Source organism: Tachyglossus aculeatus, chromosome 21 (genome assembly GCF_015852505.1).
Source record: "Tachyglossus aculeatus isolate mTacAcu1 chromosome 21, mTacAcu1.pri, whole genome shotgun sequence".
Classification (NCBI taxonomy): Eukaryota; Metazoa; Chordata; class Mammalia; order Monotremata; family Tachyglossidae; genus Tachyglossus; species Tachyglossus aculeatus.
Window position 1 is genome coordinate 19,485,925 of NC_052086.1, and position 15,136 is coordinate 19,501,060.

The 15,136-nt window shown below is 47.8% G+C and overlaps 1 protein-coding gene across 8 annotated transcripts in view; it reads left to right on the forward strand.

Annotated features, from left to right (window-relative positions):
* Nucleotides 1-13,049, forward strand: part of GGT1 (gamma-glutamyltransferase 1) — a 121,736-nt gene extending 108,687 nt beyond the window's left edge. For all 8 annotated transcript variants that reach the window (XM_038763208.1, XM_038763211.1, XM_038763207.1 and 5 more), the window contains 6 exons: nt 1,229-1,365; nt 3,492-3,679; nt 9,058-9,185; nt 10,704-10,816; nt 11,815-11,928; nt 12,159-13,049. In XM_038763208.1, the coding sequence (XP_038619136.1) occupies nt 1,229-1,365; nt 3,492-3,679; nt 9,058-9,185; nt 10,704-10,816; nt 11,815-11,928; nt 12,159-12,305 (827 nt within the window). In that variant the 3' untranslated portion in view covers nt 12,306-13,049. The remainder of the gene's footprint in view (nt 1-1,228; nt 1,366-3,491; nt 3,680-9,057; nt 9,186-10,703; nt 10,817-11,814; nt 11,929-12,158) is intronic.
* The last annotated feature ends 2,087 nt before the right edge of the window (nt 13,050-15,136 follow it).

The following is a 15,136-nucleotide window of genomic DNA, read 5'->3' on the forward strand; positions in this document are numbered from 1 at the left end:
AACCTCCCCAGTGCTTAGAACAGTGCTTTGCACATAGTAAGCGTTTAACAAATACCATTATTATCATTATTATTATTATTTCAAGAACAGTAAAATGCAACAAGGCCTAGGGAAAAGAGCATGGGCCTGAGAGTCCAAGGACCTGGATTCTATTCCTGGCTCTGCCACTTGTCTGCTCTGTGACCTTGGGCAAGTCACTTAACTTCTCTTTACCTCAGTTACCTCATGTGTAAAATGGAAATGAATGTGTGTGTAAAATGAAATGGAAATGAAGATTGTGAGCCCATATGGGATAGGGACTGTGTCCAACCTCAGTGTTTAGTGCAGTATCTGGCAAATAGTAAGTGCTTAATAATATTAATAATGGTATTCGTTAAGCACTTACTATGCGCCAAGAACTGTTCTGAGCGCTGGGGTAGATATAAGGTAATCAGGTCTTCCCATGTGGGGTTCACAGTCTTGATCCCCATTTTTACAGATGAGGTAACTGAGGCCCAGAGAAGTTAAGTGGCTTCCCCAAGGTCAAACAGCAGACGAGTGACAGAGCCGGAATTAGAACCCTTGTCCTCTGACTTCCAAGCCCGTGCTCTTTCCACTAGGCCAAGCTTAACAAACACCACTGAGAAGAAACAAGCAACAACAAAATGCCAACTTTAGATAGTGATGTTTCTACTTCTGTAAAGATTAGGCCTAGATGGGTAAGCAAACTCCAAATTAGGGGTCTTTCACAAGTCTAGAGCCTGACATCTCTATATGTTGCCAACTTGTACGTCCCAAGCACTTAGTACAGTGCTCTGCACACAGTAAGTGCTCAGTAAATACGATTGAATGAATGAATGACTGGCTTAGGGTCAGGGCCCAGTTATTTATTTATTTTTTAATGGTATTTGTTAAGTGCTTATTATATGCCAGGCACTGTACTAAGTGCTGGGACAGATGCAGGATAATCAGGTTGGACAGAGTCCATGTCCCACATGGGGCTCAGAGTCTTAATCCCCATTTTGCAGATAAGGTAACTGAGACACAGAGAAGTTAAGTGACTTGCCCAAGGTCACACAGCAGGCAAGAGCCAGAGTCAAAATTAGAACCCAGGCCCATGCTCTATCCACTAGACCATGCTGCTTCTCTATTAGCCACTAGTTATTAGCCACTGGGCTATGTGGTTTTTTTTGTTTGTTTTATTTTGGGTTTTTTTTTTGCTTTACTGTTGTTTTTCTTCCTCCCCTAGGATACAAATTCTCAAGTGACAGCGTAAAGAACAATGAGGCAAAGGGGCTGACCTACCACCGCATTGTGGAAGCTTTCCGTTTTGCCTATGCCAAGAGGACGCTCCTGGGAGACCCCAAATTTGTTAATATTACCGGGGTCAGTCCTGTCTGGGTTACTGTTGGAATGGAGAGTTTCATGTCTTAACCACAAATCTGCCAAGGGGCAGTTGCTATAATCCCTGTAAGAAGGATGAAGACAAGGCTGTCAGTGAACCGGTAACAGGCTCTGGCCTTCTGTCAGCACAAAACCCATGCAAAACTCCTTCTAATCCCACCCTCTCCACCCGGCGAGGTGTTTAAACGCCTGTTGCTGTCAGCAATGGGTACAGAACCTGAGTTGCGGAAGGGTGGTGTGTTGTGTGAATCTGCCAGGCCAGAGATGAGGGTTGCCACTGGGAAACTTCAAACACCAGGACACAGTCATGCTGCCCAACTCCATCCTAATCCTCCTTTACCTCTCAGCTGTTCTTGCCCCTATGAACCCTTCCCTTCTCCCAGAAACATTCTTTAATCTTGGCTTCACTGACACTTTCCTCTCCGGGTTCTCCCCTCCGGTCACTCATTAGCAGTTTCTTTTGTGGTCTCCGCTGTTTGCACATATTTTTTACTCTATTTATTTATTTATTTATTTATTTTATTTGTACATATCTATTCTATTTATTTTATTTTGTTAGTATGTTTGGTTTTGTTCTCTGTCTCCCCCTTTTAGACTGTGAGCCCACTGTTGGGTAGGGACTGTCTCTATATGTTGCCAATTTGTACTTCCCAAGCACTTAGTACAGTGTTCTGCACATAGTAAGCGCTCAATAAATACGATTGATGATGATGATGATGATCTGCCCCCTAACTGTGGGAGTTCCTCAAGGTTCAGTTCTGGGTCTCCTTCTATTCTCCACCTACACCCACTCCTTTGGGGAGTTCATCTGCTCCCACGGCTTCAACTACCGCCTCTCTTCAGATGATTCCCAGATCGACCTTTCCAGCTGGGGAGCGAACAGGGTTCGTTCTTCCTGGCGCAAGGCCCTGTGGATGGGCCAACTTCCACAAAGAACCACTTGGCACAGTTCAGGCGGAGTCTGGTCTCCCTGTCTGGGCTTGAAGCAGGAGTATCAGGCATTTGGCCTTTGGATTCAGGGATGAACAGGCAGTGCTGAGTCAGTCAATCGTACTTATTGAGCTCTTCCAGTGTGCAGAGCACCGTACTAAACCTTCTGTACAATATAACAATATAGCAGACACATTCCCTGCCCACAGTGAGCTCGCAGTTTAGAGTGCGGAGCTCAAGCCCAAAGCACGGACAACCTGGATCTCCCCACTGCAGCCAACCCAGACATCCCAGACGTCTCGTCCTTGTGGCCCGAGAGTGAAGGGACTGGCATTGGCCCCCCATGCCCTGGCCCGACCAGGAGCCAAGCCTGGGGGATAAACCTCCTAGCCTTTCTGACTCATTCTATGCTCCAAGCAAAAAACTGAGTGACAATGCTCCATTCTTTCAGGCCTTTCCCCTTCCCACTATTCATTCATTCAATCGTATTTATTGAGCACTTACTGTGTGCAGAGTACTGTACTAAGTGCTTGCGAAGTACAAGTTGGCAGCAAAAAACTGAGTGACAGTGCTCTGTTCTTTCAGGCCTTTCCCCTTCCCACTATTCATTCATTCAATCATATTTTTTGAGTGCTTACTGTGTGCAGAGCACTGTACTAAGCGCTTGCGAAGTACAAGTTGGCAACATATAGAGACGGTCCCTACCCAACAACAAGCTCACAGTCTACGCAGCATGGCACAGTGGGTAGAGCACAGGCCCTGGAGTCAAAAGAGCGTGGGTTCTAATTTCGGCTCCGCCACTCGTCCGCTGTGTGACCTTGGGCAAGTCACTTCATTTCTCTGCTCCTCAGTTGCCTCATCTGTAAAATGAGGATTGAGACAGGAAGTGTGTCCAACCTGATTTGTTTGTATTCACCCTAGGGCTTAGCTCAGTGTTTGGCTCACAGTAAGTGCTTATCAAATACCACAGTATTATTATTATTATTTTTATTCGCTCTCTTCTCTCAAACGATTGGTTGGGATGGCTGCCTTATGACCTCTGGTCTGATACCTGGAGATCGCCCGGTGTCCGCCCCTCCTCGCTGGGGTCTGATTCTGGGGTCTTGTTCCTTGTTTCCTGGCCCGGATTCCCCCCGGCAGCTCTCTCTGAGTTGACATGTCTTTGGCTGTCCTCACAGGTGATCCAGAACATGACCTCGGAGTTTTTTGCGGCCAACTTGCGGGGGCGCATCACCGACACCACGACCCATCCCGCAGATTACTACGAGCCCGAGTACTATACCCCTGACAATGCCGGCACCTCTCACCTCTCTGTGGTGGCGGAGGACGGCAGCGCGGTGTCGGCCACCAGCACCATCAACCTCTAGTAGGAGGACGGCTGGAAAGGGGGGTCGGGGGTGGGAGGGGTCTGGCAGGGAAACAAGGAGTCCAAGACCTGCTTCCCTCCTCCAAAATCTCCGTTGGTTGCTTATCAACCTCTGTATCAAACAAAAACTCTTCACTGTTGGCTTTGCAGCTCTCCACCACCTTGCCCCCTCTGACCTCACCTCTCTTCTCTCCTTCAACATCCCAGCCCACACACTCCACTTCTCTGGTGCTAACCTTCTCAATGGGCCTCGATCTTGCCTGTCTCGCCATTGACCCCTGGCCCACGTTTTACCTCTGGCCTGGAATGCCCTCCCTCCTCAAATCCACCAAGCAATCACTCTTCCCCCTCATTAATCATAATAATAATACTAATAATGGCATTTATTAATCACTTACAATATGCAAAGCACTGTTCTAAGCGCTAGGAAGGTTACACGGTGATCAGGTTGTCCCACGGGGGGCTCAAAGTCTTAATCCCTGTTTTACAGATGAGGTAACTGAGGCCCAGAGAAGTTAAGAGACTTGCCCAAAGTCACACAGCTGACATTGGCGGAGCCGGGATTTGAATAATAATCATAATAATAATGATGGCATTTATTAAGCGCTTACTATGTGCAAAGCACTGTTCTAAGCTCTGGGGAGGTTACAAGGTGATCAGGTTGTCCCACGGGGGGCTCACAGTCTTAATCCTCATTTTACAGATGAGGGAACTGAGGCCCAGAGAAGTTAAGCGACTTGTCCAAAGTCACACAGCTGACAATTGGCGGAGCCAGGATTTGAACCCATGACCTCTGACTCCAAAGCTCGGGCTCTTTCCACTGAGCCATGCTGCTTCTGCATTTCCTCCAAGAGGCCTTCCCAGACTAAGCCCCCTTTTCCTCAGCTCCCGCTTCCGTCTGCGTCACCTCCACTTGCTCCCTTTGCTCTTCCTCCCTCTCTCCCACCCCACAGCATTTATGTATATATTTATATATCTATAATTCTATTTATACTGATGCCTGTTTACTTGTTTTGATGTCTGCCTCTCCCCGCTTCCCAGACTGTACACCCGTTGTGGGCAGGGATTGTCTCTCTTTATTGCTGTATTGTACTCTCCAAGTGCTCTGCACACAGTAAGCACTCGAATAATACTATTGAATGAATGAATAGGATGGGGTCCAGTTTGGGTTTGGACAGGACCTGGGTTCTAATCCTGACTCCACCATATGCTGGCTTTGACCTTCATTTATTCATTCATTCAATCGTATTTACTGAGTGCTTATTATGTGCAGAACACTGTACTAAGTTCTTGGGAGAGAAGCAGTGTCGCTCAGTGAGAAGAGCACAGGCTTGGGAGTCAGAGGTCATGGGTTCAAATCCCGGCTCCGCCACTTGTCAGCTGTGTGCCTTTGGGCAAGTCACTTGACTTCTCTGAGCCTCAGTTACCTCATCTGTAAAAAGGGGATTAAGACTGTGAGCCCCACATGGGACAACCTGACTACCTTCTAGCCCCCCAGCGCTTAGAACAGTGCTTGGCACATAGTAAGCACTTAACAAATATTAATAATAATAATGATGGCATTTATTAAGCACTTACTAAGTGCAAAGCACTGTTCTAAGTGCTAGGGAAGTTACAAGGTGATCAAGTTGTCCCTTGGGGGCTCACAGTCTTAATCCCCATTTTACAGATGAGGTAACTGAGGCACAGAGAAGTTGTGACCTGCCCAAAGTCACACAGCTGACAATTGACAGAGCTGGGATTTGAACCCATGACCTCTGACTCCAAAGCCCGAGCTCTTTCCACTGAGCCACGCTGCTTCTCTAATGCCATCATATATACATACAATGTAACAATAAGCAGACACATTCCCTGCCCACCATCATCAATCGTATTTATTGAGCGCTTACTGTGTGCAGAGCACTGTACCACGAGCTTACAGTCTAGAGGGATGAGATTGGGCAAGTCACTTTACTTCTTTGTGCCTCAGAAAACACGTCTGTTAAATAAGGATTAAGACTGTGAGCCCCATGTGAGACAGGGACTGTGTCCAACTTGATTACCTTGTATCTAGAAGAAACAGAGAAGCAGCTTGGCTCAGTGGAAAGAGCACGGGCTTTGGAATCAGAGGTAATGTGTTCAAATCCCAGCTCCACCAATTGTCAGCTGTGTGACTTTGGGCAAGTCACTTAACTTCTCTGGGCCTCAGTTATCTCATCTGTAAAATGGGGATGAAGATTGTGAGTCCCCGGTGGGACAACCTGATTCCCCCTCATCCCCCTCTCCATCCCCCCCATCTTACCTCCTTCCCTTCCCCACAGCACCTGTATATATGTATATATGTTTGTATATATTTGTTACTCTATTTATTTTACTTGTACATATCTATTCTATTTATTTTATTTTGTTAGTATGTTTGGTTTTGTTCTCTGTCTCCCCCTTTTAGACTGTGAGCCCACTGTTGGGTAGGGACTGTCTCTATATGTTGCCAACTTGGACTTCCCAAGCGCTTAGTACAGTACTCTGCACACAGTAAGCGCTCAATAAATACGATTGATGATGATGATGATGATTGCCTTGTAACCTCCCCAGAGCTTAGCACAGTGCTTTGCACTTAGTAAGCGCTTAATAAATGCCATCATTATTATTATTATTATCTACCCCAGTGCTTAATATGGTGCCTAGCATATAGTAAGTGCTTAATAAATACCATTTTAAAAAAACTGCTGGCCCCACCTAGATTGAACTGAGCTATCTGGTGGTCCTCTGGCCTGGGTATGTCTGGGTCCTCTGTAGAGGGGCACTGTACAGAACCAAAGTAATCTCTCGGGGAAGCAGGGCAGACCATGGCTTGTTAATTATTTGCCTCTCTGGGACCTCCCTTCTTGCACTCACCTTGTCTGGAATCTTGCTGTCTGGAGCCTCTAGGGCCTGGGGTCACCTCTGTTGGCTTCAAAGTCAGGATGCAAGATATATCACGGCGCCTCAGGCAGGGAGCATATTTTTGAGACATGATCTGGCCTGGCCTAGCCCAGCACTGGAAGCTAGTCTTGTCTTGTCTTAGGCCGTAGTCTCTGACCCATAACAATGCCATGGACACATCTCCATCTGCAGTTGTTCTGTTAGTGTACCTACAGTGTTTCCTTGGTAAAAATATGGAAGTGATTTACCATTGCCTCTTTCCATGTGGTAAACTTGAGTCTCCACCTTTCATTCTCTCCCATGTCGCTGCTGCCCAGCACAGGGGGTCTTTTGTAGCAGATTGCTACACTCGCTAGCCACTGGCCAAGAAAGAAATGGATATGCCTCTTCTTGATTCTCCATCCCATAGTTGAGGCTGGTAGAGTTCCAGAAACACTCCAGGTGTGACCCTGAGTGGGTATGGAAGCTAGTAGCCCGATATCACACCTCCTCCACGAAGCCTTCCCTGACTAACCTTTTATCTCCCTGCCCTATTCTCCTACCCTTCTGCATTGTCTATGCTCTTGGTCTGTACCTCCTAAGCAGTTTGATGCTCACACTACCTCCTCAGCATGTATTTGTGTAGTCAAGGTGGAATAGGATAATTGCTTGGATTAACATGATAACAATTTGGTTAGGAAAGGGTGGATTTTAATGTTGTTGTGAAGGCTGAGACAACCAGATTTGGTGACCAACTGACTATGTGGGTTGAATGAGAAAATGACTTGAGGATAATGTCAAGGTGATGGGCTTGTGAGATGGGGAGGGTAGTGGTGTTTTGTTTTGTTCTCTGTCTCCCTCTTCTAGACTGTGAGCCCACTGTTGGGTAGGGACCGTTTCTATATGTTGCCAACTTGTACTTCCCAAGTGCTTAATACAGTGCTCTGCACACAGTGAGTGCTCAATAAATACGATTGATCGATTGGTGCTGTCTACGTGAGGAAGGACAGGGTTTGGGTGGGAAGATGTGGACAGATTTATTACTCTATTTTACTTGTACATATTTACAATTCTGTTTATTTTGTTAATGATGTGCACTTAGTTTTAATTCTATTTGTTCTGGCGACTTGACACCTGTCCACATGTTTTGTTTTGTTGTCTGTCTCTCCCTTCTAGACTGTGAGCCTGTTGTTGGGTAGGGACCGTCTCTATATGTCACCAACTTGTACTTCCCAAGCGCTTAGTACCGTGCTCTGCACACAGTAAGCGCTCAATAAATACAATTGAATGAATGAATGAATGAGTTTGTTTTAGGATGTGTTACGTTTGAGGTGTTGGTGAGACGTTCAAGCAGAGATGTCCTGGAAGTAAGAGAAAATACGAGACTGCAGAGAAGGAGAGAGGTCAGGGGTGGAGATGTAGATTTGGAAACCATCTATAAAGAGATGGTAGCAAATAAGCAGCATGGCTTAGTGGAAAGAGCCCAGGCTTAAGAGTCAGAGGACATGGGTTCTAATCCTGGCTCCGCCACTTGTCTGCTGTGTGACCTTGGCAAGCCACGTAACTTCTCTGTGCCCCAGTTACCTGATCTGTAGAATGGGGATTAAGACTGTGAGCCCCACGTGGAACAACCTGATTACCTTGTATCTACCCCAGTGCTTAGAACAGTGCTTGACCCAGAGTAAGCGCTTAACAAATACCATTATCATTATTATTATTAGTTGAAACAGCACGACCTGGTGGATAGAACATAGTCTTCTAGACTGTGATCCCGCTGTTGGGTAGGGACCGTCTCTATACGTTGCCAACTTGTACTTCCCAAGCGCTCAGTACAGTGCTCTGCACACAGTAAGCACTCAATAAATACGATTGAATGAATGAATGAATAGAACAAGGATCTGGGAGTCAGAAGGTGATGGGTTCTAATCCTGGCTCTGCTACGTGTCTGCTGTCAAGTCATTTAACTTCTCCGTGTCTCAGTTACCTTATCTGTAAAATGGGGATTGAGACTGTAAGCCTCACGTGGGACAGGGACTTTGTCCAACCTCAGTTGCTTGTATCCATCCCAGTGCTCAGTAGAATGCCTGGCACACAGTAAGCACTTAACAAATACCACAATTATTATTATTATTAATTAGGAGCAAATGAGCTCTCCAAGGGAGTGAATGCAGATGGATGTGTAAAGGAGATGTCTCCTCTGTCTCTGCAGGAGAAGGAGAGATTGCCTCTAATCAGCTCGTGGGGGTAGGTTTTCTTCAAGTCTGGTCTTGGGTGGAGCTTCCCGAAGAGGAAGCACTCCTGGAAGCAGAGTTTTCTGGAATTGTGACTTAGCCAAAGGGCAGGGCAGAGCCAAGGCGGGGCCAGTACCAGACAGGACAGGGCTAGAGGCAGGGTAAAATGCCCCACCTAGATCTCCACACATGACTGAAAGATCATAGTAGCATGGCAAATACCCATAGCAGGTGGGGGTGATTGCTTATGTGCTTTTATTTTTAAAGCTTCGGATCGAAAGTCCTCTCCAACACCAGTGGAATAATATTCAATGATGAAATGGATGACTTCAGCTCCCCCAACATCACCAATGAATTTGGAGTGCCACCTTCTCCTGCCAATTTCATCGCTCCAGGTAAGAATTTTTCTCCTCTTTGTCTGAAGAAGTAGCATGGCATAGTGGATAGAGCTTGGGTTTATGAGTCAGAAGGTCATGGGTTTTAATCCCAGCTCCACCATGTGTCTGCTGTGTGACCTTGGGCAAGTCACTTCACTTCTCTGGGCCTCAGTTACCTCGTTTTTAAAATGAAGATTGAGACTGTGAGCCCCGTGTGGGACAGGGACTTCCAACCCGATTTACTGTATCCACCCCAGTACTTAGTAAAGTGCCTGGTACATAGTAAGCACTTAACAAATACCACAGTTAATAATTAAATTAAACTCGTTGTTGGCGGGAAATGTATCTACCACCTCTGTTGCACTGTACTCTCCCAAGTGCTTAGTTTAGTGCTCTGCACTCAGTAAGTGCTCTCAATAAATGCAACTGATTAATTGGAGCTTTGGGGCAACGTGGCATGACTGTGGTCCATTCATACATCCAATCATACTCAGCATTGAGTATTTACTCTGTGCAAAGCACTGCACTATGAGCTTGGGAGAGTACAATATAACAATAAACAGACACATTCTCTGCCCAATAAGCGGAGACTCAAACCAAATGGTCATTGCGCTGACTGCTTCCTCTGGAATTTAGGAGGGTGCTCTTTCCCCTCTCTCCTTTCCCCCATCACCTCACCCTCCTTACAAAGAGAGGGATTTCCCTGCTGGAAGTCTCACAGCCCAGAGCCCAACGTCTGGGGATAGCTGGGGTGGAAGGGCTTTACTAAGCAGCTTTTCTGGAATTACGGCCACAACGATGATGCCCACATCACTGGGATTAGAGGGAGAGAAAATTTACAAACTATCAGGTTAAAACCTGAAAAAGATGGAGGAAAATTCATGTCTACATATCCCCGATGAGAACATAAGCCACTACTGGGTCAGACCAGATGGTCTAGCTAGCCTGGTGTCCGGCCTCCAACAGCAGAAACACGATGTTAGGAGAAACTGTGTGATGGTTGTCCTCTTTCTTTTTTATTGATATCTGTTAAGTGCTTTCTAAGCACCAGGCACTGTACCAAGTGCTGAGATAGATACAAGATAATCAGGTTGGACACAGTCCATGTGTCTGTTTTTCAGATAAGGTCACTGAGGCACAGAGCAGTTAATTGACATGCCCAAGATCACACAGAAGAAAAGTGGCAGAGCTGAGACCATCCTCTTTACAGCCATGGGCTAAATGTTAATGCCTGAAAGTTAATGGCAGGGTAGGGGAGAGGGAGGCCAAGGAGAGTCACTTTGGGAGATGCATGGAAGAGCACTCTGGGATAGGTTCTTCTTCCCATCCTGCTGCCAGCCTGAATGAGATTCAGGAAACAGCAGAACGACAGATCCCTCCATGCATGTGATTTGAGCTGGAGGGGAACAGAGGCAGCTGTGATCCGGGATTCCGGCCCAGAAGGTTTGGGGGCGGAATCGCGATGCCAGAATCGGAGGAGAGGAAAGGTGGGCCGGCTCCAGATCCTGACTTCTCTTGCGTCTGTGTTCCCTGCAGGTAAACAACCTCTCTCCTCCATGTGTCCCACCATCCTGGTGGGTAAAGATAAGAAGGTGAGGATGGTAGTGGGTGCATCCGGAGGAACTCAGATCACTACAGCCACAGCCTTGGTAGGTGGAGGGCTGGGTGGAGAAGAGATATTCCGGACAGAGGGGAGCCACCATCCTACCATTCTGCCCTGTGTTTGTGGGTGGCAAAGCAGTGACCCCAGCCATACCCACAGCCCCAGTCCAATGCAGAGGGCAGAGTTCCCTGGGACCTTCTTATTCATTCAATAATATTTATTGAGCACTTACTGTGGGCAGAACACCGTACTAAGAGCTTGGGAGAGGACAATATGGCAATAAACACATTACCTGCCCACAGGTAATCGAGCTTACAGTCTAGAGGAGGGGGAAAATGACATGAACATAAATTAGTAAATTACAGATATGTACCTAAGCATTGTGGGGCTGGGAGGGGGGGAAGAAAAAAGGGAGCAAGTCAGTGGGTTGCAGAAGGGACAGCCTTCTGATCGATTGCTTCTCATTACACCAGAAGCTCATTGTGGGCAGGCAATATATCTGTTATACAGAAGTAGCCTTAGCATAGTGAATAGAGCCTGGGCCTGGGGGTCATGGGTTCTAATCCCAGCTCCACCACTTGTCTACTGTGTTGCCTTGGGCAAGTCGTTTCACTTCTCTGGGCCTGAGTTACCTCATATGTAAAACAAGGATTGAGACTGAGATTGAAACAGGGACTGTGTCCAACTCGATTTGCTTGTATCCGCCCTAAGGCTTAGTACAGTGCCCGGCACACAAGTGCTTAACAAATACCATCATTATTATTATTATATTTTACTCTCCCAAGCACTTAGTAAAGTGCTTTGTACCCTGTAAGGTTGGAAGGGGAGCCCATTGCCCCTAGGCTGTTTCTGTTACACTGACATTTCCTTTCATAACCGAGACAGTTTCTGGTTACAAGAACTGAATATTTTCTCCAGGCGGGAGAGGCTGATGGGAAAGGGCCGGCTTGGGTCCCATTGAGGCTTGAGAGTCCTTAATGCTGTGGTTTCCTCTCTCCCCTCTTCCTTCCTCCCATCCCCCTCCCAATCGCCACCCCCATCCAGGCCATCATTAATTCCCTCTGGTTTGGCTACGACGTGAAGAGGACAGTCGAAGAACCACGGCTCCATAATCAGCTGCTTCCGAACACCACCAGTCTGGAGAGATCCGTGGACAAGGTGGAGTGGGTAGGGGTGGGCAGTCAGGGAGAGGTGTCACCTCAGGGGGCAAGCTCAGCTTCCACTGGTGCCATCTGGGAGGAACTATGACGCTCTGGGCTCCAGGGGTTGGCTTGGGGCGCTTGGGGCTGGCAGCTCGCCTGCTTTTAGGACTTGGGGTGGGCATTCCCTGCCTGCCTGCCTGTCTGTCTATCTGTCCATCATATTCCTGTTCTGCTGGTCTATTTTAGGCTGTCGAGACAGCCCTGAGGGAGAGAAATCACAACACTGAAGTGATCAATGACACCATTGCCGTGGTCCAGGCTATCGTGAAGGTAGGGGACGGATGGGCCGCTGCTTCTGATTCACGCAAAGGGGGAGCCCCCGCTGGCTATTGACCGGGCTGCAGTAGGTTCTCTCCAGCGAGCTCAGGACCCAGGTTAGGCAGCCCATCTGGACCGCTCCCACCTGACTCTACTTGCTGGGTAGAAACTCAGGGACTGCACCGATGAGGAGGGATCATCACGCCTCCCGATTCCAGGCCTGGAGCCGCAGCCCCGTCTCCTGGGGCCTTTTTACAAGAAGTGCCTTGCATCCTGCCGATCAGTGCAATAAACGAAACGGAGCTGCTCAGTCTGAGCAGATGGAATCCACTCCCACACTCCCCTTCTCATCCCCTTCCCACCTGTCCACGCACCTAGCCTCTGAGCAACCACCACGGAGCGGGCAGAGATGTTTTTCCCTCTGCCTCCGGCAAACAGGAGGTCCACCCAGCATGGTCACTGAGCAGCCCAGATGACGGCTCTGCTTGCAAAACAGCGGCAAATCCAGCTTCTTCCAATCTTCTCGTGCCTGGGAGTTCTGGAGCCGGAGATCAAGACTGCTGGCCCAGAAGCTGTGTGGTCAATCCGTTTCAGCTTCGTTGACTGTTGGATGAGGGGCCTTGGATGGTTTCTCTACTCCATGTTCAGTGACAGATTCTTGGCTTTGTACACTCCATCCCACTAGAATAACTAAGTCCCCCCACCTCCACCTCTGAGCTTGTTTATTCGCATATGCCAGTTGTGGCCTGCACTCCTCTCCCTCTAATAATAATGATGGCATTTGATAAGTGCTTACTAGGTGCCGGTACTGTACTAGGAGCTGGGGTGGGTACAAGCAAATCGAGTTGGACCCAGTTCCTGTCCCATGCGGGGCTCACAGTCTCAGTCCCCATTTTAGAGATGAGGTGACTGAGGCCCAGAGAAGTGAAGTGACTTTTCCAAGGTCACTTAGCAGAAAGTGACGAAGCCGGGAGTAGAACCCATGACCTTCTGATTCCCAGGCCTGTGCTCTATCCACTATGCCATGCTGCTTCTATCACCAGTTCGCCCAGGTTTCCCACCGTATTTGGAGTGGGGTTGCCGGGGCACAAGGGCTTGGCGGTTTCAGCACACGAGATCAGCTGTGCCCAGCTAGAGCGAGAGCCAGGGCTGACAAGGAAAATCAAGGGAGGTTCCACGCTGCAGTCCAGCCTGGGCACACTTGGCATGTCTGGGGTGGATTTACCCTACCTCAAGGTTTGGCTTTCAGTCAAGGCCTCCCGACTCTGCCCCAAAGAAGAGCCAGAAAGCCTGTGTCTCTGGCAGTCTGGAACCATCTGGAGCTTCAGAGGCTGCACCTGAGCCACCTCCATTCAATACTAACTGGTCCCAGCCCGGCCCCAGGCTCTCCAATCTCCAGTCAGGAAACATTTTTTTCTGGCATTCTTCCAGCTCCTTTTGCTGGGCTATGATTGAGCTGAGGCTTTAACACTCAATCCCAAGAGTCAGCCTCTCAGGCCAATGAACTACCCCTTTTCCTTCCTTCCTCCTTCCCAAGCAAGCATTCTCCTCCACATGACTTCATCACCAGGAATGAGGAGAAAGAACCAAGTAATTTGTGCTTGCCCCTTCTCAGGAGTTCTAAGAGTTTCATGACTCCTGTCAAAGTCCAAGGGTGGGTTGGAAGGGGAGAAAGGGGGGGAATGGGAATATTAGCCCTCTGGTACAGTAGGGGAGACTGAACTCGTAGCAGGGATGATTTATGTAAGCACCACTCCGTGAGAGATGGAGCCAGGGCTAGCATTTAGATCTTCCCACTGGTTGTTTCCACTAGAACTTGGTTTAAAGACATTCAGCCGGAACCAAGGCCATGCCCAAGAGAGATCTGGGGTCTGGGCCGGAGTTACCGAAAGGAACACAGGTGAGTCAGGCTGTGGCATTGTCTCCATAAAGTGACCCTTAGGGTTTTTTGTTATTTTTTATTGACTCTTCCTCCATAAACACTCAAATGATTTAAACTGGCCCCAAATGGATCATCTTTATTTAATTTCTCCTTCAGATGTGAGTAAAATGGAAAAAGGTTATCGCTGTGGAGCTGTTTCAATTTCTTTACATAATAGTCACAATAATAATAACAATAATGTGTTATTTGTTAAATGCTTATTCTGTGCCAAGCATTGAAGTAACTGTTGGGGTAGATACAAGAGAATCAGGTTGACACAGTCCCTGTCCCATATGGGGCTTGCATGCAGGCTGGATGGATTGGATCATTCAGATGGATCAATCCATTTCTCCCCCTTCTAGGCTGTGAGCCCGCTGTTGGGTAGGGACCGTATCTATATGTTGCCAACTTGTACTTCCCAAGCACTTAGTACAGTGCTCTGCACACAGTAAGTGCTCAATAAATACGAATGAATGAAAGATAGGAGGGGGAGGCAGGGTTAGTTCAATCTTGCCAGTAGGTTTTGGAGAAGCACCTAGATGGCCAAAATCTTGACCCTCTCCACAACCAAGTCCCCCACTCCTCTGCATGATTGAGGTCATTTCAGTTACTCGCTGGTATTTATTGAGTGCTTACTGTGTGCAGGGTGCTGTACTAAGTGCTTGGGAGAGTAATAATAGTCATAATGTGATATTTTGTTAAGCGCTTACTATGTGCGAGGTACTGTACTAAGCTCTGGGATGAATACAAGAAAATTGGGTTGGACACAGGCCCTGTCCCGCATGGGGCTCACAGTCTTAATCACCATTTTCTAGATGAGGTAACTGAGGCACTGAGAAGTGAGGCGATTTGCCCAAGGTGACACAGCAGACAAGTGGAGGATCCAGCTTTAGATCTCTATCTCGTGCTCTATCACTGCTTCTCACTACAATTCAATGGAGTTGGTTGATCTGTTCCTTGCCCACAAGGAGCTTACAATCCATTT